At 38.2% G+C, this 25,268-nt stretch overlaps 1 protein-coding gene across 1 annotated transcript in view; it reads left to right on the forward strand.

The window, feature by feature from the left end:
* LOC134536431 (myrosinase 1-like) overlaps positions 1–25,268 on the forward strand; it is a 96,777-nt gene that overhangs the window by 38,492 nt on the left and 33,017 nt on the right. Inside the window, exon 6 of the mRNA XM_063376146.1 lies at positions 6,339–6,433. Coding sequence (XP_063232216.1) covers positions 6,339–6,433 — 95 coding nt within the window. The remainder of the gene's footprint in view (positions 1–6,338; positions 6,434–25,268) is intronic.

The raw sequence follows: 25,268 nt of genomic DNA on the forward strand, positions 1-25,268 counted from the left end.
CCTCAAACGGCATCCTAACATTGCAAACAGAAAGGTGCAAAGTATGAACCCCGGTCGATCTTCGAAGCTGAATCGATTCATAATTACTGATCACTTTGACAAGCTTTGAGTGATTTTACAAGATAATGGGTTAATGGAAAAACCGGAACTAATCTACAACATTTATGAGAAAAGTGTGAGACTCGAAAATTCATCATCAGCAAACTGTTTTGGCTCGCAGAGGAGCGAAAAGGGTTCACTTTGTTGCCCCGGAGCATGCTGAAAATGTAACAGAGTGACATGTGCCAATGCCATCGAAAATGCAATCCCTCCAATGGTTATTTTTACAGGGCAGCATCTGAAACCAGAGTTCCACAATGGCATGCCTGTTGGAACTATAATTTGTATGTCTAATAAGGGTTCTATGACGACTGCTCTGTTTATTCGTTGGCTCGAACACTTTGCTCCATATAAAATGAACGGAAAGGTACTTTTGATCTTTGATGGGGCTTCAAGTCACCTTGACGTGAACATTGTGCGTGAAGCAGGTCAGTGAGGGATTGTACTTTACTGCCTACCAAGTAACACAACGCACGAATTGCAACCTCTAAACAAATCCGTCTTCAAGCCTTTTGAAAGTTGCTGGGATGATGAGTTGTTGTTGGTGTATGACAGAAAAAAGGACTTTAGACTGTCTAGGACACGTTGGGCTCTATTCTTAGCAAGGTCTGGGCCAAGTCAGTAACAGCACCAAACATCGTCAGCGGATTCAGGGCAACAGCTATCTATCCCTTCGATCCCCACCAAATCCCGGACGAGGCATTTGCTCCTTCTTCAGTCACTGAACAGCCACATGATGATGTTACAAACAAAGAAAATGTAAATGACTTCAATCATTTTAAAGAACCAACAGGAAAAAGGAAACGTCTTATTACTCGACCAACACAAGTGAGTGACACAACCGAAAGTGATACAGATGACTCTTTCAGTGGACAGTACAACATGTCATTTACTGAACTTTTGTCAACACCGCAACTGAAGAAGGCACCCACGAACATAAAAAAAATCCTTAAACTACAGGGGTCAGAAAGTAAGACTTTCATTATTCGAAGAGAATGAAACACCGGAAAACATATCCAACAATAAGAAAGAAAGAACCATTGTCAAGGGCATAGATCATAATGATTTGACACCAAGGACATGCGATTTGGCAAAACAGACATCACACCACCAGGTTCCCAAGAAACGAGTTCCACAGGACGATTGCGCTACTCCTAGCACAAGTGGCATGAACACAAGGAAGGACAGTTGGTATTGTCCCATCTGTGAAATTGATGAAGTAGCCGACATGATCTTGTGTCACATATACGTGGTGTATTTTCATGAGAAATGTGTTGGCATTTAAAAGCGAGGCAAGATATGCAATTGGGTATGCTCTGGATGCTTGGAGTCTGACTAAGTGTGTTGACATGAATAATGTGTTACCTTTCACAATGCTTCACATTTTGCTGAACGTTTAATTACTTGCGTGCATTTATGCTGATGTAATACATTACCTCTCGGCCAGGTATTTATCCAAGTACCAATGACTCTTTTTTAGGATTAATTTTTGTGATCAAGGTTGACTAACAACTGCAATGCTCTTTATGTCCGATTCCAAATGCTGGCAGAAAGCAAATTTATGTGTTTTTTTTTTTTTTGGGCTAGTGTTAACAAATACATTGTAATCTACACACATTTGTAGTGACTGGCCTTATTTGGAACATAGATTCCTAATAAGGCCAATATGTTAAATTTTCTACTAAGAATTTTAAGTGCACTTAAATTTAGTAATCTGTAACTTATAGTATGTATTACTGTTTACAAGAATACAATATATAAGTCTGGTTTTTTCACATGTTCACTAGCCAATTTAAGGAAATGGTAAACAGTCAAACGTTAGCATGAACAATATTTCATCCAGGCAACTTATATATAATTTTAAAGATGACAACTGTAAAATATTAACCTGACTAAATCTCGCACACTGAAACTAATCTTTCAAAATATATTTGCAGCTTCCAACACGAAACTAATCACACTGCAAAGTTTAAATTTAAAATCAAACATATTATTTTCAAACGTAATTACAAGATGACGACTACCTACCTAAATTTCGTACATCGAAACTTACGAGCCGAGAAAGGAACATGCACGGAAGCTAGACTATTTTCCTCTTTCCCGTGACCTTGCCCCATACGGCCAACTGCGGGAGGTGCGGTGTCAGCGGCAGCCTTCACTACAGCTGTTACACACTGGGTGAAGGACGCAGCTGGGCACAGGCAAGAGAGACTGGAAAAAAATTCAATGTTGAAATGTTCAAAAAACGTTCAAAGTTGAAAATGATCCGAAAATTTTCAAAGTTAAAAATGTTCAGAAAAATTTTAAAGTTGAAAATGTTTGAACATACTTCAAATATTGCTCCCGGTCGCTAATTTAAAGACAAATTCCCCCTTTTGCCAAAGGCCCTGGCCAATCAGAGTGTGTGGGAGCCACTGCTTTGTCAGCGCGATTTTGCAATCTTGTCAGCGTCGAGAGGGGAAATTAGGAGGGACCACGAAAAATATTGGGATGGATGAAGGAGAAATTAGGAGGGGGCAGGTAATCCTGCGAAATGCCGACTGCATGGTGAGTATATTCACTAGCCAATAAGAATCAATCAGCTCCTAGCAGCTGGAAGAGACACCATGATAATCGCCTTACTCCAAAGGAAAAAAAATTATTAACTTACTTGTGAGGGCTCATAACTACGTGCCGAATGAGCCATTAGGAAATGGAGGTCTCCTCCATAACAGATTTCCGTGTACGTTCATAAATTAGATTCTTCATACTGGAAACTGTATTCTACATAGGTGTAGTCGGGTTTAGCGCTCAGGTATTCGGTTTCCGGGTTAAACTGTGTCATGGTAACTGCGTCCGGACGTAAACTGATTTTTCTAGCCATTTGAGTCTCTTTTTATAAAAATTAATATTCAGGTGTGACAATATTAAAAAAAATTTTAAAATTCGGGTATGACAATATTTAAAAAAAATTAATGGTTCTGCAGGTGCCATTTCTGCATTATCTGCGAGTTTGTGCAGGAATATACTCGTTCAAACTTGTAGCGTGGCTGCACATGATAAATTGCATAAGTTTGGGATGGAAAAGACAGCCGTAGTCGGTCTGCAGGTCTACAAATTCAACTGGTGCTTCACACAACTTGCTCAGCCATTTCTTCTGCTTAGGTCCAGCAACGTAAATAATTTAGTTTTGCAATAATAAATCTTCAATAGTGTGTTTAACTTGATGGTATGGAATTTTACTTTCGTTCCACTCCAGACCATAGTAGTATTTACATAGCCATTCGTTTGCGCGTATACTTTTCTTCGTCTAATAATTTCCAGGGATACAGAGGTAGAAAGTTACGGGATATAGTCTTGTCTCCGAAGGTGACGATAATTTCCTTGAGCACAAATCCGTGTTGGCTCTGGAAACCTTACAGGTTACAGTACATCCTGACACTTTAAATGCTCGGTCGTAACTAAATTAATATCTCAAAAGAAACAGTATTTATGACAGAATTTTCACGGTACCTGCAAACGAGTCGTAACTTATTACTCGATCGTGGAGTATCAGGCTGTATGCTGTCGTGTTCGGCGGGACATTAACTTTTGTAGAATTTCCAGCCTACAGTCAATTATGGAATTACGAATATATTCGTCATATTTACTCAAGCAACGGAGCTATTGATTTATACATTTCTAGACTGAGTACTTCTCCTGACTCGCTCGCAAAACAAATCACAGTATTCTGAGCTAAAACTATAAATATGCTTCTTTTATCAATTTTTGGTCAGTAAATCGCAAGTCGTCAAGCAAGAAGTGTGTTTGCCCGTGCGCATTGCTCAATATGACGTATTTAATGCGCGTGAATCGTGACATGATTTACTGTTGCCTTCTACCATACGATGCATAGTGGCGGGAAAACGTGCGATCTACTGAGTTTGTTAGAATAACCAAACGCTCTTAGGTTCGAAAATGTGTACTCTTTTCCAAATCGTTGATACAGCCAAAAAAACAGCGTCTAGCTAAGGTTCCAGGATCGGTTGATGGTCTGGAGTATTTCACATTAATTGATAAACCATATGTGGTGCCTACTAGCGAAGCGAGAGCCAATTCAGTGTTGGTTTTAGAATATGTAATGTGCGAGAAGCAAGGCATAATACAAGAGTACTTTTCCCTTGGTAGACACGCCAAAGTAGACTTGAATTACCTATGTCAGACGTACAGTCGTTTTCCAAAACATCTGCTATGAGACAACGTGAATGTCATAGTACTTTTTCGCATGGACGAACTTAATTTAGGTCACGTTTATGACGATCAAGTAACTATTAAGTTAATTTTTTTTGTTATCTGATTACTTTGGTTATGTATTTATTTAATGGTTCTTTTTCTAATATAACTTTTCTTTTTGTATTAACTTTTTTCCATCATATTTTGAAATTAATTTTTCAATACATAAGAATAATTCACCAATGTTTTTTTATTTTTTTATGATAACACAAAGGGAAATACATTTTTATTTTATTTTCGTAATTTTCTTTGTACATATACATTTTAAATGTTTGGCTATTGATTACATTTTTTTTCCTTCACAATTTTTTCCATTTTTTTTGTTCACAAAATTTTACAATTTTTTTTACTGTGTAATTTTTTTTTTCACAAAACGTTTCCAATATTTTTTTGTCTTCATTACATTAAGTTTCACTCGTAAAAGGGATCGTTTCATGTTACCTTGTGAACCTTTCCATTACAAATCTGAATTTGTTTAACATAGTTTGGATTCAAATACGCTACTCGTCTATGACCGACAATTAAATAACTGTAAATACTAACGTACTCAGTTTGAAAGGGGCTAGATTTATCTCACCTGTTATGGCGTCTTCGTCACTTTCCTAGCCACTGTCTGAGCTGCTCCACCACGGAAGCGTTACGTCGATGAAGGCGTCTGGTAAGAGGCCTGTCGTAGCCCGTCGGTTGTAGGGTGGAGCTTCTGCTGCTGATGATGATGATGATGGGGATGCTGCACGAGGCTGGACGCTGGACCCTGACGCTCGCACTGGATTAGACGGTCGGCGTGGATGCTAAACTAGGCCAGCCACCGCTAAGGCTCAAATAATGAGCCATAAAAGCTGCCTCGTGGCCAAGTCCTCGTCGGTATCTTGACCTGATGACATGATGTGAGAATCTAACTAGTCCGACTGAATGATTCGTGAAACGATCAAGTCCGACTGTGCGCACTAAATTTAAGTCCTATTATATGTACCTACTGAGCTGATGCAGGTAGGTATAGGGAACGATCTCGCTCGGTGTGGTAAACGAAGGTAACTGAAGGCTCCCGGGTCCTTAGTGTCTCTATGTATACCCTAAAATGAGGGTGAGTGGGTAGTGTGTTGGGTTATGAATGTCGTGTGGAAGAGGGGGAGGGGAGAAATGACAAATTCTTGGAGAAATAAAAAGGGAAGGGGTAGTGGTGGGGCTTTATTGTGGGTGGGCAGGGAGTGTGGAGAGGGGGGTAGTAGTTCATATATACAATGGTAATTGTGATTGGGGGGGGGGGGGGGCGGTCAGTCTACCAGCAGCCACCATGGGGGAAGTATCGGTTGCCATTTTTTTTTAATTTTGCCCTCACCAGGTTCGAACCAAGGACTCAGAGCTCCATGGCGTAAGTTTGTTTTTTAAATATTTTTTATTCAAATTTGATTAATTGTTTTTTATAAAAATTTGATTAATTGTTTTTTTATAAATTATAATTTTTTTTTCATAAAAATCAGATAATAAAGACTTTCAAGATGTCGGCCGTAACGGATATTTAAATGGTGACGTCATAATTTAAAATGGTGGAAATTTCTAGAAAACAAAAATGGCAAATTTCAATTTAGCAGAAACTTCTAGAAAACAAAATGGTGGCGATTATGTCATCGAAGATGGCGGATCCAAGATGACCACCGTGGTCAAGGTCAAGGTCATCCAAGATGGCCGCCGTGACGTCAGAATACAATATGGCGGATGTCTCCACAGCCTGAAGCCTGTGCTCGGATGGTCATTTACATTACTAATAGGTTCACAAGGATAATTTATTTATAGTTAACAGCGACATAATAAGATGTAATGATAACATAATAAACAACTGATTCAATAATGTTTGTGTATTGTAGAATCAGTGATATGTTACCACTGACCAATATATTATTGCAGCAATATTAACTGTCTGAAAGGATTTTTAACTAAATTGTGTGTTCTTAAGTCATACAATTTTCTCAAACTGAAATTTTTTTCAGGCAAAGTCAGCATCACGTTGAACATGGACTATCCTATGCCGAAGAATAATTCTGAGGCTGACATAAATGCAACAGAGATATATCTACAATTCAAGGTGAGTACGTCAGAAATTATGGTTTTGTATGACCATTAGACTAATATTGTTTAAAAAATACGTTTTTAAATTGCTTAAAACTGTGTTTTAACTTACAGACTTGTGAGACAGGATTTTAATTACTTGTTTAGTTATATACTCAGTTGTAACTTATTCAATATTTTATGATTGACAATTTGTGAAGTTTTTTATGTACTCAGATTTCCTCACAGTAGTATATAACAGGCGATACGGACCTAATGTATTTCTTATGGGACTACGGCTTTGTGTAGAATCGCTCTGGTGGCTACCCAATCGTGAGGAATATGCTATGAGTAGTATAGGATAGTATTTTCTAAAACTGGCTTCTGGCTGTGGATTGATGATTGTCGGTCCGCCATCTTGGATTGTGACGTCACGGCGGCCATCTTGGACTCAAAAATTCCTCAAAATTCCTCAAAATTGACTCAAAAATTCCCGTTTTAAGAAAAAGTTCCCGTTTTCGAGGGGAAAATTCCCGTTTCGAGGGAAAATTTCCCGTTTTAGTCCTCAAAAATTCCAGCAGTTAGAAATGTCCATATGTAGGCTTAAGCATCCATGTCTACAGCCTCAGATAAGCCTCTGACGTTATCATGGATTATGACGTCACTGTTGCAGTTATCGTTACACACCGCCATCCTGAAAATCCGCAATTTTTATGTTAGAAAATCGGGAAAAATTTTTAAAAATCATTAAAAAAATTATTTAATCGAATAAATAATTAAAATCTTAAAAACCACTGTTGCAGTTATCGTTACGGTCGCCATCTGTGGATTATATAAATGTTGCATATTTCGTTACACCCGCCATCTTGGTTGAGTACCATGTCATTCTTACACTTTACGTAACGACCACCATATTGGATCCTATTAATGTTGCAATTATCGTTATGGTCGCCATCTTGAAATTTAGTCGCCATCTTGAAATTTAGTCGCCATTTTGAAATTTAGACGCCATCTTGGAAATCCGTAATTTTTATGTTAGAAAATCGGGAAAAATTCCAAAATTCATCATAAAATTAACTTAATAGAATTCAGATTGATTATATCGATTCCCGTCCTTGGTTCGAAACCGGTGAGGGCAAAAAATCAAAAAAATCAGATCCTTCCTCCTAAGAAGCCACCTTCAGACTGACCGACCACCACCAATAACAAGGTATTTACCATCAGCTGGTATGACATCATGTCCGCCATCTTGTCTTTGTCCGCTGGAGGCAAACATATTTTTTTCGTCTGCTAGAGTGTGCTGGAGACATGTTAGTATAATGTTCTGTTCACCATAACTTTGACCTTGACCTTGAACTTTGCCCTTGAACTTTGACCTTGAACTTTAACCTTGACCTTGAACTTTGACCTTGCCCTGACCTTGAACTTTGACCTTGACCTTGAAGTTTGACCTTGACCATGAATTTTGACCTTGTACTATGACCTTGACATATTACCTTGACCTTGAACTTTGAGCTTGACCTTGAAATATGACCTTGACCTTGAAATATTACATTGACCTTGAACTTTGAGCTTGACCTTGAAATATGACCTTGACCTTGAAATATGACCTTGACCTTGACATTTGACCTAAACCTTGACATTTGACCTAAACCTTGACATTTGACATTAACCTTGAAATTTGACCTTAACCTTGAAATTTGACCTTAACCTTGAAATTTTAACTTGACCTTGAAATTTGACCCTGGCCTTGAAAATTGACCTTGACATTGATCTTTGACTTTGACCTTGATGTCCATCACGGATCCGACATTTTATGTTCAGTACATGCTAGTGGTCATTGCCACCATCATGTTTTCGTCTGCTGGAGGACACCATATTGTGTGTACTCGTCTTACCATCATGCTAGTTTTATTCTAACATGCTACAGTGCAGTAATCATTTATTATTACTGAGGTGCATACCATCTTGAAATTTGACCGCCATCTTGAAATCATGTAATTATTTAGCTAGAAAGGCGGGAAAAATTCCAATAGTCTCCGAAAAAATCAATTATTAATTTACAAATTGAATCGGTGGATCCCTGTCCACGGTTCGATTCTTGACCAGAGACAGTTGTACCTAATTATTAAATAAATGTTAGGTTCTGTTTTCCATTACCTTTCGCGGAGTTTATTAATAATTCACTCTACGAAAATCAACTCAAGTCAATATACCGGACCAACGAATTAATACAGTGCCGATTAGCCTATTATGAAAGTTTAATTTTTCGATAATCTGAATAACATATAAACCGTTCATGTACAAAGCCACACATATAGATCAATTGTCTTCAGTCCATGAGACCGAGTCATGTCATTATCAGACGTATAGGCTAGTCATTTCAGGACCACATGACTTTCGTCGTTAGCTAATTATATTCAATTAATCCATCATGACATTTTTATACATTCTAAAGGACCAAGTAACCTTAAAAAATATTTTAGTAACACCAAGAGATGATAAACTAGTAAATATTTAATCACTACATTTTGTACTACGCGCAATCAACAAAAAGGAAGCACCAACAACGAAAAGACAACACCACCAACGAAAAGGCAGCTCCTACAACGAAAAGGCAGCACATTTGGAAGCACCGACAACGAAAAGACAGCAGCGACAACGAAAAGACAGCAGCGACAACGAAAAGACAGCAGCGACAACGAAAAGACAGCAGCGACAACGAAAAGACAGCAGCGACAACGAAAAGACAGAACATTTGGAAGCACCAACAACGAAAAGGCACCACATTTGGAAGCACCGACAACGAAAAGTCAGCACCGCCAACGAAAAGGCAGCTCATTTGGAAGCACCGTCAACGAAAAGGCACGGACCGCAAGACCGGGTCATGTCAATATCAGACGTATAGACCATGAACTCAGTACACACAGGAAAAAGGAATGTACACGCAGGACAACGGAATATACACGCAGGACAACGGAATATACACACAGGAAAACGGAATTTACACTCAGGAAAACGGAACGTACACGCAGGAAAACGGAACGTACACGCAGGAAAACGGAACGTACACGCAGGAAAACGGAACGTACACGCAGGAAAACGGAACGTACACGCAGGAAAACGGAACGTACACGCAGGAAAACGGAACGTACACGCAGGAAAACGGAACGTACACGCAGGAAAACGAAATGTTCACGCAGGAAAACGAAATGTTCACGCAGGAAAACGAAATGTTCACGCAGGAAAACGGAAATTACACGCAGGAAAACGGAACGTACACGCAGGAAACGGATTGATCACAGGCTCCAATATTCATTGGCTCCAATGAATATTGGAGCCAATGAATATTGGAGTCAATGAATATTGGAGCCTGTGATCATTTCGTTTCCTGCGTGTACGTTCCGTTTCCTGCGTGTACGTTCCGTTTTCCTGTGTGTACGTTCCGTTTTCCTGCGTGTACGTTCCGTTTTCCTGCGTGTACGTTCCGTTTTCCTGCGTGTACGTTCCGTTTTCCTGCGTGTACGTTCCGTTTTCCTGCGTGTACGTTCCGTTTTCCTGCGTGTACGTTCCGTTTTCCTGCGTGTACGTTCCGTTTTCCTGCGTGTACGTTCCGTTTTCCTGCGTGTACGTTCCGTTTTCCTGCGTGTACGTTCCGTTTTCCTGAGTGTACGTTCCGTTTTCCTGAGTGTACGTTCCTTTTTCCTGAGTGTACGTTCCTTTTTCCTGAGTGTACGTTCCTTTTTCCTGAGTGTACGTTCCGTTTTCCTGCGTGTACGTTCCTTTTTCCTGCGTGTACGTTCCTTTTTCCTGTGTGTACTGAGTTCATGGTCTATATGTCTGATATTGACATGACCCGGTGTTGCGGTCCGTGCCTTTTCGTTGACGGTGCTTCCAAATGAGCTGCCTTTTCGTTGGCGGTGCTGACTTTTCGTTGTCGGTGCTTCCAAATGTGGTGCCTTTTCGATGGCGGTGCTTCCAAATGAGCTGCCTTTTCGTTGTCGCTGCTGTCTTTTCGTTGTCGGTGCTTCCAAATGTGCTGTATTTTCGATGGCGGTGCTGCCTTTTCGTTGTCGGTGCTTCCAAATGAGCTGCCTTTTCGTTGGCGGAGCTGCCTTTTCGATGTCGTTGCTGCCTTTACGTTGTCGGTGCTTCCCTTTTGTTGATTGCGCGTAGTACAAAATGTAGTGATTAAATATTTACTAGTTTATCATCTCTTGGTGTTACTAAAATATTTTTTAAGGTTACTTAGTCCTTTAGAATGTATAAAAATGTCATGATGGATTAATTGAATATAATTAGATAACGACGAAGATCATGCGGTCCTGAAATTTCTAGCCTATACGTCTGATAATGACATGACTCGGTCTCATGGACTGAAGACAATTGATCTATATGTGTGGCTTTGTACATGAACGGCTTATAGGTTATTCAGATTATTAAAAAATTTGACTTTCATAATAGGCTAATCGGAACTGTATTAATTCGTTGGTCCGGTATATTGACTTGAGTTGATTTTCGTAGAGTGAATTATTAATAAACTCCGCGAAAGGTAATGGAAAACAGAACCTAACATTTATTTAATAATTAGGTACAACTGTCTCTGGTCAAGAATCGAACCGTGGACAGGGATCCACCGATTCAATTTGTAAATTAATAAATGATTTTTTCGGAGACTATTGGAATTTTTCCCGCCTTTCTAGCTAAATAATTACATGATTTCAAGATGGCGGTCAAATTTCATGATGGTGAGCACCTTAGTAATAATAAATGATTACTGCACTGTAGCATGTTAGAATAAAACTAGCATGATGGTAAGACGAGTACACACAATATGGTGTCCTCCAGCAGACGAAAACATGATGGTGGCAATGACCACTAGCATGTACTAAACATAAAATGTCGGATCCCTGATGGACGTCAAGGTCAAGGTCAATTTTCAAGGTCAGGGTCAAATTTCAAGTTCATGTTAAAATTTCAAGGTTAAGGTTAAATTTCAAGGTCAAGGTTAAATTTCAAGGTCAAGGTCAAATGTCAAGGTCAAATGTCAAGGTCAAGGTCATATGTCAAGATAAAGGTCATATTTCAAGGTCAAGGTCAAAGTTCATGGTCAAGTTCAAAGGTCAAGGTCAAAGGTCAAACTTCAAGGTCAAAGTCAAACTTCAAGGTCAAAGTCAAACTTCAAGGTCAAAGTCAAACTTCAAGGTCAAAGTCAAACTTCAAGGTCAAAGTCAAACTTCAAGGTCAAAGTCAAAGTTCAAGGTCAAAGTCAAAGTTCAAGGTCAATGTTCAAGGACAAAGTTCAAGGTCAAGGTTATGGTCAAAGTTATGGTGAACAGAACATTATACTAACATGTCTCCAGCACACTCTAGCAGACGAAAACAAGATGGTTGCCTCCAGCGGACAAAGACAAGATGGCGGACATGACGTCATACCAGCTGATGGTAAATACCTTGTTATTGGTGGTGGTAGGTCAGTCTGAAGTTAGCTTCTGTGGAGGAACGATCTGATTTTTTTTATTTTTTGCCCTCACTGGTTTCGAACCAAGGACGGGAATCGATATAATCAATCAGAATTCTATTAAGTTAATTTTTTGATGAATTTTGGTATTTTACCCGATTTTCTAACATAAAAATTACGGATTTCCAAGATGTCGTCTAAATTTCAAGATGGCGACCAAATTTCAAGATGGCGACCATAACGATAATTGCAACATTAATAGGATCCAATATGGTGGTCGTAACGTAAAGTGTAAGAATGACATGGTACTCAACCAAGATGGCAGGTGTAACGAAATATGCAACATTTATATAATCCAAGATGGCGACCGTAACGATAACTGCAACAGTGGTATTTAAGATTTTTATTATTTATTCGATTGAATAATTTTTTTAATGATTTTTAAAATTTTTCCCGATTTCCTAACATAAAAATTGCGGATTTTCAAGATGGCGGGCGTAACGATAACTGCAACAGTGACGTCATAATCCATGATGACGTCAGAAGCTTATCTGAGGCTGTAGACATGGATTCTTAAGCCTACATATGGACATTTCTAACTGCTGGAATTTTTGAGGACTAAAACGGGAAATTTTCCCTCGAAACGGGAATTTTCCCCTCGAAAATGGGAATTTTTTTTCTTAAAACAGGAATTTTTGAGTCATTTTGAGTCAATTTTGAGGAATTTTGAGGAATTTTTGAGTCCAAGATGGCCGCCGTGACGTCACAATCCAAGATGGCGGACCGACAATCATCAATCCACAGCCAGAAGCCAGTTTTAGAAAATACTATCCTATAATACTGCTATGTTTGGATGTGTCCGCCTCTCAATGCCTATAATTGGAAGGTCAGTATTCAATTTAGAGGACTCCAGTCAGCCATCTTGGTTTAAGCTATCTTAAAATCCGTAAATGTTAAGTTAGAAATTTGGGTAAATTAAAAAATTCCAAAAAAAAATTCTTTATTAACTGATGCATTAAATTTAACTCCGTCCTTGTTTTGATACTTGCATGATGCGAAAAAAATTATTTTAAGCGAAAAATACTTATGTAATAGAATATGGTGAAAAATCTTAAAAAATGCATAAATTCATCCACTAGCCTCCATTAATTCAATCAATTCCTGTCCTTGATTCGATCCTTGGTAAATGCAATAATTTTTATTTCAAAAAAAAAAACACTTATTTAATTTAAAATGGTAAAAAAGCTTAAAGAGGCTTAAATTCCTCATTCACAAGCAGCCAGTAAGCTGCGATGTCATCTTGGAAAAATTGTAATTATTACCTAACCTAGAAATTCGAGAAAAAATATTAAATATTCTAAATATCAGCAATTAAATTACAGGTACGATGGATTCCTGTACTTGGTTCGATCCTTAATCGATGATAAAAAAGAGGTCATGTGATAATTTTAATTAATTTACTTATTTTTTTATCAAAATTTATACAATAAATGCTATTGTAATTCAGAGAAGTTTGTAAACTTGAAAACCAGATCCGGACACCTGAAATATCTTGCTGAATAGTTTCACAAACATATTTCCCAATTATATATTTTATCATCAGTATCTTTTCTTGATAAATTCTTGATTACAGGTGGAATATAATTTATTAAATATTAAAGAGTAGTGGAGATAAACTACTACTTTGCGGAACACCGAATACCATGAAAGTGCATTCAAAGCTTTTGATACTTTCCAACCAGTGGCGTCTTGTCAGGGCAAGCAAGGCAAGCAGTGCTTGCCCAGGCAGTTTCCAGAAATTGTATTTTTTAAATAAATATTTTATTCAGAATAGTATTTTACTTTGGCTCGTGCAGTTAGGTGTATGTATTTTTTACACTATCTTCTTGGGACCCAATACTGTGCGCTGTGCGCTATAAAAAAAGAACTCGTTGACATAAAAACATGCTGTTTTAGAAGCGTTGTTAGGTTTAGAAGCGCTGGTAGGATCGCTTTCAGCAGGAAGGCTGCCGCAGTAGTTTCCTTTCGGAAGGGGGGTGGCATGGTACAAAGGTTTAGGGAGGGGATTGGCTGGAAAAATACGTGGTAGAAGCTACGAAGGTAACGCTTTCTTGCCGAACTGGAGCGAACATGGCCGAAGCAGACGGTGGAATTCTTCCGCCGACTGCTTCGGCTATGTCCGGTACAGTTCGGCACGGCAGGTGGCGATGTCGCGTTTCAGTCGGCGGTCGTCTCTTGGGGCGCGCGCATCTCTCCCGCGGGCTGTTGGCTGGCAGTGCGTGGGGGATTTGTGGGCGTACGATGATACTACACTCCCACTTAGTATATAAGTAATGTAGAGTAGGTATTTTACTATCAGAATAATGTAAGTCAATCATTATTTTTCGAAAATAATGTACCCGTATTTAAAAAAAAATGTCAAAATTTCTACCTGTGGAATAGTCAATGTTCAGTTAAGATAACTACTTAAATAGCACCATTTTGTACCTTGAAATCCATATTTTCCCGGCGGAGGGCCCCCAGACCGCCCCCCCCCCCAACATAATCATGTTTTGGTGTGAACGGAGTTATTGCTTCCCCTCATGTAAACCTCACGCCTCGCCACTGTTTCCAACACAATCATACGAATAAAAAATTGGTTGTCTGTAAAGTCGGTTTACGGATGATAGTTTAACGTGACAACGTCATAACAAAACATTGATGAAATGATTGATCCAGAAGAAAAGTAAATATCATATTCGGCCTAAGACTGAGCCGTAATAGGTTTTTGCAACCAAAAAATTTTGGCATTAAAAATATCATATTCTTTGAGGAAGAATTTTTTTTTAATTTGTCTATCTTTTGTATGATAAAATCTACCTCTTCATACTTTTATGAATAAAATGGAATGATTTTTATTGAATTATCACTATTTCGTATGGATACAAAGAAGTGAAATGAAATGTACAATTTAATTAATAAATTTAGTTTTATTTTCATTCATTATTCAAATATATTTATTACTATTGAAATGTTACGTGCGCCGTATTTATTTTTACAAGTTCAAAAAAAAATTCGCACCTGCCGGTATTTGAACCGACAATCTTACGACTGGACAATAACGCCGCTGACCGCTCAGCCACGAGGCCATATTTGATAATGATTAGTTTCAGATGGCATATATACATTTATAAAAATTTTGTTCACGGTAGGGGAATAATATTATTTCGTTTTAATAACTCGATTTTATATCAATACGCATCCCAAATACACCAAACTTATTTATAAGGTGTTACAATATTTTTTAAATATTGTGCAAAAGATCCCGGTTGTAATTTGAATTATTATGTGTAGGCCTAACTGTAAAAAACCATTTTTGGTTCAAAATGTATTTGAATATTCAACATTACTTTTAAATAACTGTACCGATTGTGCTGAAAATCGGTGGACAATCGTTAAATTACATAATATTAATAATTCAAACGACGAAAATATGATTGAAAAGTCAAATCGATGGTCGTTCCAATCGAGTGGAAGAGAGATGCCACGCATGCGTACAATGAGCATGAAGAGAGATGCCACGCATGCGTACATTGAGCAAACAGGAACATCCGTAGTGGGACATCCGTAGTGGGACACTTTTTCGTGCGTGCAGCCGGCGTTCGTCGATTTATTAGACGTTGTCACGTCAAAATATAATTTCAGTTTAAACATATTTACTTACTTAAACTTAACAGTAAAATGCCAGGTTCAAGGAAAAAAAAGAAAACTACAAATAAAAAATATTACATAAATTCTACAAGTACAAACAAGGAAATTACTAACGTTTCTCGATTTATTCAGTCTTGTTGAAAGCCGAAGCGAATCCTTTGCATACCTTACCATCCGTTTTCAGGGCAGTTCTACATGTAAGTCTATTAACAAGCAACATAGAATCAGTTCCAAGGCACAAGCAGTTGGTGGCCAGCCACATCATGTTGGTTGTCTAGGAACGTCAAATAGGTTGACCAGGAACGCGCATCTGTTCAGTTAGTCAGGCTAACATGTCAATTTTGTGGCCAGGCAAGTCTATTCAGTGATAAGGAACTCTCAACCAGTAGGCGGCAAGGCGCATCCAGTTGATGGCCAGGCTTGTATATCCAGTAGTCAGGCATGTGTTTGGCCGTCAGGCACATTAGGAGTATATTATAGTATGTACGACGGTTAGCTTATGGCTGAGATGTAAGTCCAGTCCGCCATCTTGGATTGTAATGGCACGGCGGCTATTTTGGTGTCAATTTACCTCAAAATTCCTTAAACACGTCTCAAAATACATCAAAATTGCTATAAATGTGCCGATATCCATGGAAAAATCCCCACTTTGAAGAAAATTTCTCGCTTTATTCATCAAAAATTACAAAAACAGCTTCTGACAGCTTGTGAACTGCTCATTTGTTGAACTAGGATAAAGTTCTAGCACAAGCCAGATTTTTTTGTATTTTTTTATCTATTTTTTATTGTTTATTATTAATTTTTGTTGTTATTTTTAAAAAAATTCTGTGATTTTTTGATATAAATAAATGAGTTTCTCGGTTTTCTCCGTGTGTTCCCGATTATTCTTGTCAATTTTTTGATGGTTTTTTCATGTACTACCGAATATTCTCGTCAATATTTTGATGGCTTTCTCCGTGTGCTACTGGTTGCTTCTGAGAAACCGACTTAATGAGTCATGTGATTTTATTCAGAGTTAAATTTAATTAATTGAATTTCTACTACTAAATCATCACTTGTAATATTTTTATCAGGTGGAATTCAAACGAAAATATCATTACTCAGTCATATATAATAATAAGCTCTGAGACATCTGAGACTCACTAATAAGCAAGACGAACTTCCTTCTCCTTGGTGCTTAGAAAAGCCATCCTTTTGCGATAGATAGTGAGCATTCTGCATCCCACATAAAAGAACTAAATAATATTTATCTGTAAGCAGCATGTGGTGTCATCTGTTGTCAAGAATCGACACTAAGTACTTTAAATGGGTTATTTTGCATGGGATAAATTAACTCTCACCACTAATTGGTGCTATTGTAGTCAGTTAGAGCCAAGTAGTCTCGAAGCCACGTAGCCTCGTATCCTGGAAGCTTCGAAGCACTGTAGCCTCGTATACTTGTAGCTATATAACCAAGTTTTCATGTAGACTTGTAGTCCTGTATCCTCTAAGACTCGTAACATTGTGTTCTAGAAGCTTCGTAGCTCTGTAGCCTCGCAATCTCGTAAACTTGAAGACTCGTAGTCACGTAGTCTCGTAACCACATGGCTTGTAGTCGCGTAGTGATGATGCCTTGGAGCCGCAATTGGAGTCATGTAGACTTGTAGCTTCGTAGTCAAATACTCATGTAGACTTGTAGTCCTGTATCCTCGCAGACTCGCAACATTGTGTTCTAGAAGCTTCGTAGCTCTGTAGCCTCGCAATCTCGTAAACTTGAAGACTCGTAGTCACGTAGTCTCGTAACCACATGGCTTGTAGTCGCGTAGTGATGATGCCTTGGAGCCGCAATTGGAGTCATGTAGACTTGTAGCTTCGTAGTCAAATACTCATGTAGACTTGTAGTCCTGTATTCTTGCAGTATCGTAAATTTATGTTCTAGAAGCTTCGTAGTTCTGAAGCCTCGCAGTCTCATAAACTTGAAGACTCGTAGTCACGTAGTCTCGTAACCACATGGCTTGTAGTCGCGCAGTGATGATGCCTTGGAGCCGCAATTGGAGCCATGTAGACTTGTAGCTTCTGTGCCCCTTGTGTAGTTAAAGAAACTTTATCTATGGTTTTGAAAATCTTGGAAGCTGCATCAAGTGGGCGAAACAGTAACTACTGTTTACTCAGAGGACACAAGGGAGCAACCAAAAATATTAGTTAGTTCTCACAAAGGGAACTAGGAAGGAGGATCGTATTTGAAGTGAAAAAAAGAATATGTTTGTTTAAAATTTACCCTTTTTATTGTTAATTAAAATCTGAATTATATTATTTTGATGTTCTTTGAAATTACAAAATTACCATTATTTGAATCAATAATTAATTATTTTAAAGGGGGCCCGGGCCATTTGAAGTTATTAGTTACAATTTTATGATACATTTCATAAATGAGACTATGAAAATAACAATAATAGTTTTAACATTAATAAATGTAATAGTTATAAAAAAACATTAATTGCTCTGATTGGTGCAGGAGTACATATTCAAAATGTTGCGTAGCGGACTGTTCACTGGCGGAGCATAATTAGGAGGTTCTGGGCTTCAATCTCCAAAGGATCGGCGTAAATTTGGCAGACTAATTCTTGAAAGGAAACTTCACTCGAGTCTTGAAACATTTCTTGACTGAAGTCTTGAACCCCACTGGAACCAAAAGGGAATCCAGTGGTCAAGAATAGTAAACTAATTAAGTTAGGGCAAAAGGATAACGGTGAGGCAACAATTATCAAACAGGACGTTGACTTTTCCACTTACCGATCTGGGGTTGAAGTGAAGTGAAGTGAAGTTAAGTGAAGTCACTCCCCGAAGGGAGGCGGCGCGAGTAGTCGCGATGAACGGTCGCGAAACATAATGCGAAATTACTTGGCTACTAATGGCAAAAGCCAACCAGAAGAATTAAAAAAAAATGTTAGGGAACACTTCCGAACTTGAGAGATCACATCTCTTAGCTAGGTTGCGGCGGCTGAATACGTAAACGGCGCGGGCGATGCGAGTCCGGCGCGAGATGCTGTCGCGGTGACCGCCGAAGGAAGACTCTCCCCGCTCTTCCGGGTGACATGAAGTTAAGTTCGAGCGAGATGCCCGGAGTCTTAGGGAGTGGGAGAAGTGGCCTCTGATTGGCTAGAATAACCCCGGCGGAGTACTTGCTCCAAAAAAAAGATATGAAGAGGGCTCATTGACTAACTTAAAGGGGCCTCAGAAGGTGCAAAGCAGAGCGCTCTGTTGGGGACAACAGGAACTGACTCTGTGTTGGTACGCAAGAGTCCAGCGTGGGGGGGAACTAGCGAAAGGTAGTACCATATGGAGCCCTCTTGGTGCGAGCTCTGTCGGGGAGGAAAGGAACTTAGATGAAGTATGGTCGCGGCCGCCAGAGCGCTCGCCCCGACGCCTAAGAGAAGGTAATTTAGTTCGCAGTGCCACCGGGAGATGGCGCAAGCTGTCCATTCGCTGGCCTGCGGTCTGTTATAGTGACCGGGAGGGGGTTTATCCAGAGGGAAGGATCTGGAAAGGATAGAGAGGAAAGAGAAGGGGGGTAGTGCTGCGTAGTGGGAAAGGCCGCCTACAGGACTCCCGAGGCGTGTCGGGACCGACTGTAACCTGTGCCGGTGAACCTGACCAAAGTTGCTTCGGTCAACTGTAGCTTGAGCTACGGGTGTGCCTAAGAGGGCTGACGGAAGCTAAGGTAGCGTGTGGCAGGACGTGCGCAGAGCACTGAAGGGGTGCGAAATTTCACTCGCGTACGTGCAGAGAAGCGGGGAGACATGAGACGATGTTTAATCAGGACTTGAGTGGTGTGGGAGCCCGTGGATGAAACGGCCCGAGACAAAATTAAGTAGGAGAGTACAATACTGGGATAAAATTTTGATAGTCTGTAACAAGCTACAGAAAAATTACAAAAAATATTTATTTAAATAATACTAAGCCTAAAGATTAGCCAGGAGAATATGACAATTTATGGCTCACTTCGTAGTCAAATACTCATGTAGACTTGTAGTCCTGTATTCTTGCAGTATCGTAAACTTATGTTTTAGAATCTTCGTAGCTCTGTAGCCTCGCAGTCTCATAAACTTGAAGACTCGTAGTCACGTAGTCTCGTAGCCTCATGGCTCGTAGTCGCCTAGTAATGATGCCTTGGAGCCTCGTAGACTTGTAGCCTCGTAGTCTTGTAGCTACATAACCAAGTAGCCTTGTAATCTTATAACATAATGCTGCTGGAGCAGTTTGAGCTTTGTAGACTCGTAGGCAGTTGGAGGAGCCTGTAGACTCGTAGAATTGAAGCTTTGTAGCCAAGTGGCCTTGTAGCCAAGTAGCCTCGCAGTCATTTGGAGCCGAGTAGACTTGTATCCATGTAGCTTCATAGCAATGTAGTTTCGTAGCCACGCAGCCTTTTAGCCATGCAGTCGCGCAGCCTTGTATAACTCGTAACCTGCCAGATCCTTGTAGACTCATAGCCTTGTAGACTCATAGCCTTGTAACCTCATAGCCTCTTCGACTCGTAGCATTCTAGCCAAATATCATTGGAGCTGTTGAAGGAAAGGGCATTTGGAGCCATTGACTGTTGAAGCCAATGAGATTTGGAGCCAAAAGTCTGTTGAAGTCAATGACTATTGGAGCCAATGACTTATGTAACTAAAAACTGTTGGATTCATAGACTGTTGGAGGCATTATATCCTAACTTATCATTGACGATCCCTTCCTACCGAGTTGAATGAACGAGAGAAACCACCTCCTTTTCGTTAAATGAGCTTTCGTTTTGTAGAATTTCTGTCCAAATGGGCTTCGTTTTCATTAAATGCTTGTCCTGCGCGAAAGATGCGTAGTCATTGTGTGTACATTGCGTATATTGCGTACATTGCGTACATTGCGTGTAATTTGCGTGTATTGTGCGTCAATTGCGAGAACAATACGTGTTCATTCCGTTTACTGTGTGTACTGTCTTCATTTCGTTTCCTGTGTGATTTGTGTTCATTACATTTATTGCGTGTACTGTGTGTACATTCCGTTTTCCAGTGTGTGCCGTGTGTTCATTCCGTTTCCTGTGTGTACTGTGTGTACTGTGTGTACATTCCGTTTTCATGTGTGTACTGTGTGTACATCCCGTTTTCCTGTGTGTACTGTGTTACTGTGTGTTCATTACGTTTCCTGTGTGTACTGTGTGTACTGTGTGTTCATGATCTATATGTCTGACATTGTTCATGACCCGGTCTCGTGGTCCGAAGACGCTTAGTGTATATGTATGTATGGTTTTGTACATGAACATTTTAAAGGTTATTCTAAGTATCAGAAACTAGACTATCATCTTAGGCTTATCGATAACATATTTAATTCGTTGGTCAGGTATATTGTCTTGAGTTTTTCGTAGAGATAATGATTAATAAATTCCACGAAAATTAATGGAAAACAAAACATAAAATTTATTTAATATTAAGTTACTCTTGTCACTGTTCAAGTATCGAATCGAAGACAGGAATCCATGGAATCAATATGTAAATTGATTTTAAATTGTTTTGGTGAATTCTGGATTTTTTCTCGCATTTCTAGCTACATTATTACACGATTCTAAGATGGCGCCCAAATTTCAAGATGGCGGGCACCTCAGTAATAATGAATTATAACTGCACTCTATCGGGTTAGAATAAAACTAGCACGATGGTAATGTACTCTATAAGACGAGTACACACACAAGATGGTGTCCTCCAGCAGACGAAAACACGATGGTGGACATGACGTCATAACAGTTGACGATATATATATATATATATATATAACGGGTTTCATACGTCAAAACATTTATCGATTACTATAAAGTGGTTTGACTTCAAATAACTCGAATATACTTAGACCCTTTCTAATGAATTTATAAAATAAAAGCAAAAGAAATAATCATTTAATGTTAATTTACAGGCGCCAACAACATCTAAGAAGTTGTAATAAAATAAATATTTATATGAAATAGAAGTAAACAATAAAAGTGTGTGAATGAGTTGACTTAAATATGAATGCCACAATACTAGTATCGTGAACGGAAAGCAAAGGTTGTTACTTTTCAGTGTCATTCAATTAATACCACCTGATATACATGGTTTGCTTCATACCAGTAAAATTTCGTCAAACTCATTGAACCTGTTTTATTAAATGTCTTCAATAATTGAATTGTTTATATACAGAATGAAGTAATTTTCATTTTCCTAGCTATTCAGTAGGTAGAGCAGGGTATGTCGTGCTAATGTTCGCTAGATTTCTATATTATATGAAATACAATATTTAAATAGTAACTCAAGTTATGATAGACGTAAACATTCTGGTACTAGAATAAAATGTTGTGTCAACTGACTTTAAGGATTTTAAATATTCCGGAGTGTTTGTTCTGCAAAGTTAGTAAATTATACGAGATTCATTAAGAAAGATACGACCGGCCTGTAGTAATAGTTCAGTGTAATAGAACTATGTAATACGGTTTCTGACTTCTTAATACTGGAACTCAGCATCGAATGAACCGCATCTTTATCCTTGAAACACCAGCGCAGCAATTCCGCGTCTTCGTCCTGGGAAGCCTCTCGGTGATTCTGGATGGAATCGAACTGATTATTATTCCGTAGATTTCTATTTCTTCGTCCTGGGAACGCCTCAATATTTCTTATAATCTTCGTAGCCATGGTTCATTATGTTCATCCTGGGAACGCCTGAATACTTCTTGAAATTCTTCGTATAAATAATTTATTTTCTTCTAACTGGGAACGCTTGAATAATTATTATAATCTTCGTATAAGTTGTCATTTCTCTTCCAATCAATAAATATTTTCAAATTATCAGTAGAATTAATTTCTCCTATTATTAAATTCAATTCTTCTAAATAATTAAAATGCCATAATTTTCAATTTCTTCTGTAATGCAATTATATGTCGTGCTTCGACGAAGGTTCGAATATTAATTCTCGTTTTCGTTTTCTCCGTGAAAATTCCAAACAAAAAATTATTTGCGAGAACTAGTTTTTGTTCGACCGTCTTCGTCCAATACCACAGTGTTTTACAAAATTTAGTTATATAATTTACTCATGAAACTTGAAAATACATTTCTTATTGGCTTAACAAAATATCTAATTACTTGAGCAAAGAAGTTTAATACTAAAAGATGTACCTGCAAAATTATTAACTTATGGTTCATAGAGAAAGAAATACACGTACTTTGAAGTGAAATTATAAAATATAACACATTAATTTTGTTCTTCCATCTTGTTCTATAAATTTTCCAAGTTCAACCTTAATAGAATGCCCCTCTGAAGAATGTCTACATTGTGTATGGTGATACTATACACTGGAGGTATTCTTCCAACAACAATAATACAATATAAACAAAATTAAACTTTGCACATATTATAGTTAAAGATTTACAAGAATTAAATACAATTAACATTCAAACAAAAAAAAACACAACAAAGCAATTCTCAATTTTTATGTACAGGTTTTCTAGTTTAAAATATAGCTTAACAAAATGTATCACATTTTTTTGTGGTTTTGTACGAATTACATATATCAAACTTTCCAATTATACAAATATTATGCATTCATATCATCTGTGAGAGTATAAGCAAAAACAATTATTCAAATAAACAATTACTTTGCCCCTCCAAATTTAGTTAAGGGTATTTTATAAATAAAGATGAAAATTAACTTTCTATCATCTTAGGGTTTTTATAAATCCTTAATTGTGTTACATTGAAATGACCGATTATTTTTCCTGTTTCAATATCTAATAATTCGAAACAATTTTCTCTTATAACATTAGTTATGCGATACGGACCATCATATTATAAGAACAGTTTCTTTGTAACCAATTCCCAAAATTGACTACTATAGTAAGTTCTCTTTAGTACTAAGTCGCCGCAAGATAAAGTAATTTTGTTTGAAGATTTCAGTCCTCTTCTGCGCGCGTCGGCGGCTGCTATTAAACGAGCTTTTACCATGTCTGGAATTTCTTTCAGGGTTTCTTCCAGATCCTTTTTCTCGTTACTCGGTAGCGCTGCAGTATGTTTAGACAATATAACTTCTGTAATTAGAGTAGATCTCTGTCCAGTAAAAGTTTCATATGGTGTTAAACCTGACGAACTATGCACTGTATGGTTGATCATGCTTTCAATAAAAGGAATTTTATTCCTCCAACCAACATGAGATTCGTGGCAAAACGACCTCAGCATGTTCCCCAATGTCCTCATTACGCACTCTACTGGGTTTCCTTGTGGATGTCTTATAGAAGATGTTGTAGGAATAACATTCAATTTCTTCAATCTTTCCTGCCAAATTTTTCCTGTAAATTGTGTACCTCGGTCTGACAAAAGGCACTCGGTTGGCCAATTTCATTTATGAATTGTTAAATTTTGAATATACAATTTTACCGGTGGCGTGAACGATTGGATATAGGCCTAACTTGGTATATTTTGAAAATATATCCATCATGACAAATATGTACGTTACTTTGGCTGCTGAACTTGGTAGTGGTCCAAACAAATCCACTGACACTAACTTCAATGGCGCCTCGGGAATGATCGATTGTAATTCGCCCACCATTGTTTTGTGTGAACTTTTAGTCCTCTGACATAGATCACAGGAAGATGTGACCTTGGCGACAGTCTTCTGTAAGTTTACTACTCAATGAATCTGCTAATTTTTTTGATCCGATGTGTCCCCAAATTTCATGAGTTTCTCGAATTAATTGTAAAAATACTTGCTTAGGGATAACGGGTTTCCATTCGTCTTCAAATTTCTTTTTGTTGTGATTTTTATAAAATAAAATACCATCCTCCGAAATACAATATTTCAAATGTATTTTGTGAGTTATTTCGGTATCGTGTAGTTTACTCGTTACTAATCGACAAAAATCATCTTCAACTTGTAATGTTCCTAAATTTCTGACAATGTTTGTAAGAACTTTATTCTGTTTAAATTTATCAGCTAGCATATTCGCTACTAGATATTTCTTCGTGCGAATCTCGTGTAAAGGTACATCGGAAGATAAATCTGGTATTCTGTTAAGGTAATCAGCAACCAAATTTTCCTTACCCTTAATATGTTGGATGTGTATGTCTAATTCTTGCATGAGTAAACTCCATCGAGTTAATCGACTGCCAAAAAATTTTCCGGTTTTTAAACATGTCAGTGCTTGGTGATCGGTAAGTAATTTAATTCGTTCGCCTAAAAGTAAGTCTCGAAATTTTTTTAAGGACCAAATGATGGCTAAAGTCTCCTTTGCAGTGACAGTGTAATTTCTTTCGGCGCTGTTTAACGCCCTACTGGCCATAGCTACCGTCTTTTCTACTCCAGTTTCGTCCAATTGTGCTAATTTCGTACCTAAAGCATAATCCGAAGCATCTGTATATAATAAGAATTCTCTTCCTTGTACTGGATGGTAGATAACCTTTTCTTTAAGAAAAATGGCTTTCAAATCTTCGAATGCTGTCTGTTCGGTTGTTTCCCATTTCCACGCTCTATCCTTTTTCAACAAGCTAAATAGTGGTAACGCCACCTGTGCGATTCGGTTATCATAGTTCCGATAGAATCCGATAACTCCTAGAAACGTTCTTAGCTGATTTACATTTTTCGGAATAGGAAAATTTGTTATGGCGTGTAGTTTATCTGAAGATGTTTTAATGCCATCTGGAGTAAGTATATGACCTAAGAATGGTAACTCCTGCCTACAAAACACGGAC

Source organism: Bacillus rossius, chromosome 11, assembly GCF_032445375.1.
Source record: "Bacillus rossius redtenbacheri isolate Brsri chromosome 11, Brsri_v3, whole genome shotgun sequence".
In the NCBI taxonomy this organism is placed as follows: domain Eukaryota; kingdom Metazoa; phylum Arthropoda; class Insecta; order Phasmatodea; family Bacillidae; genus Bacillus; species Bacillus rossius.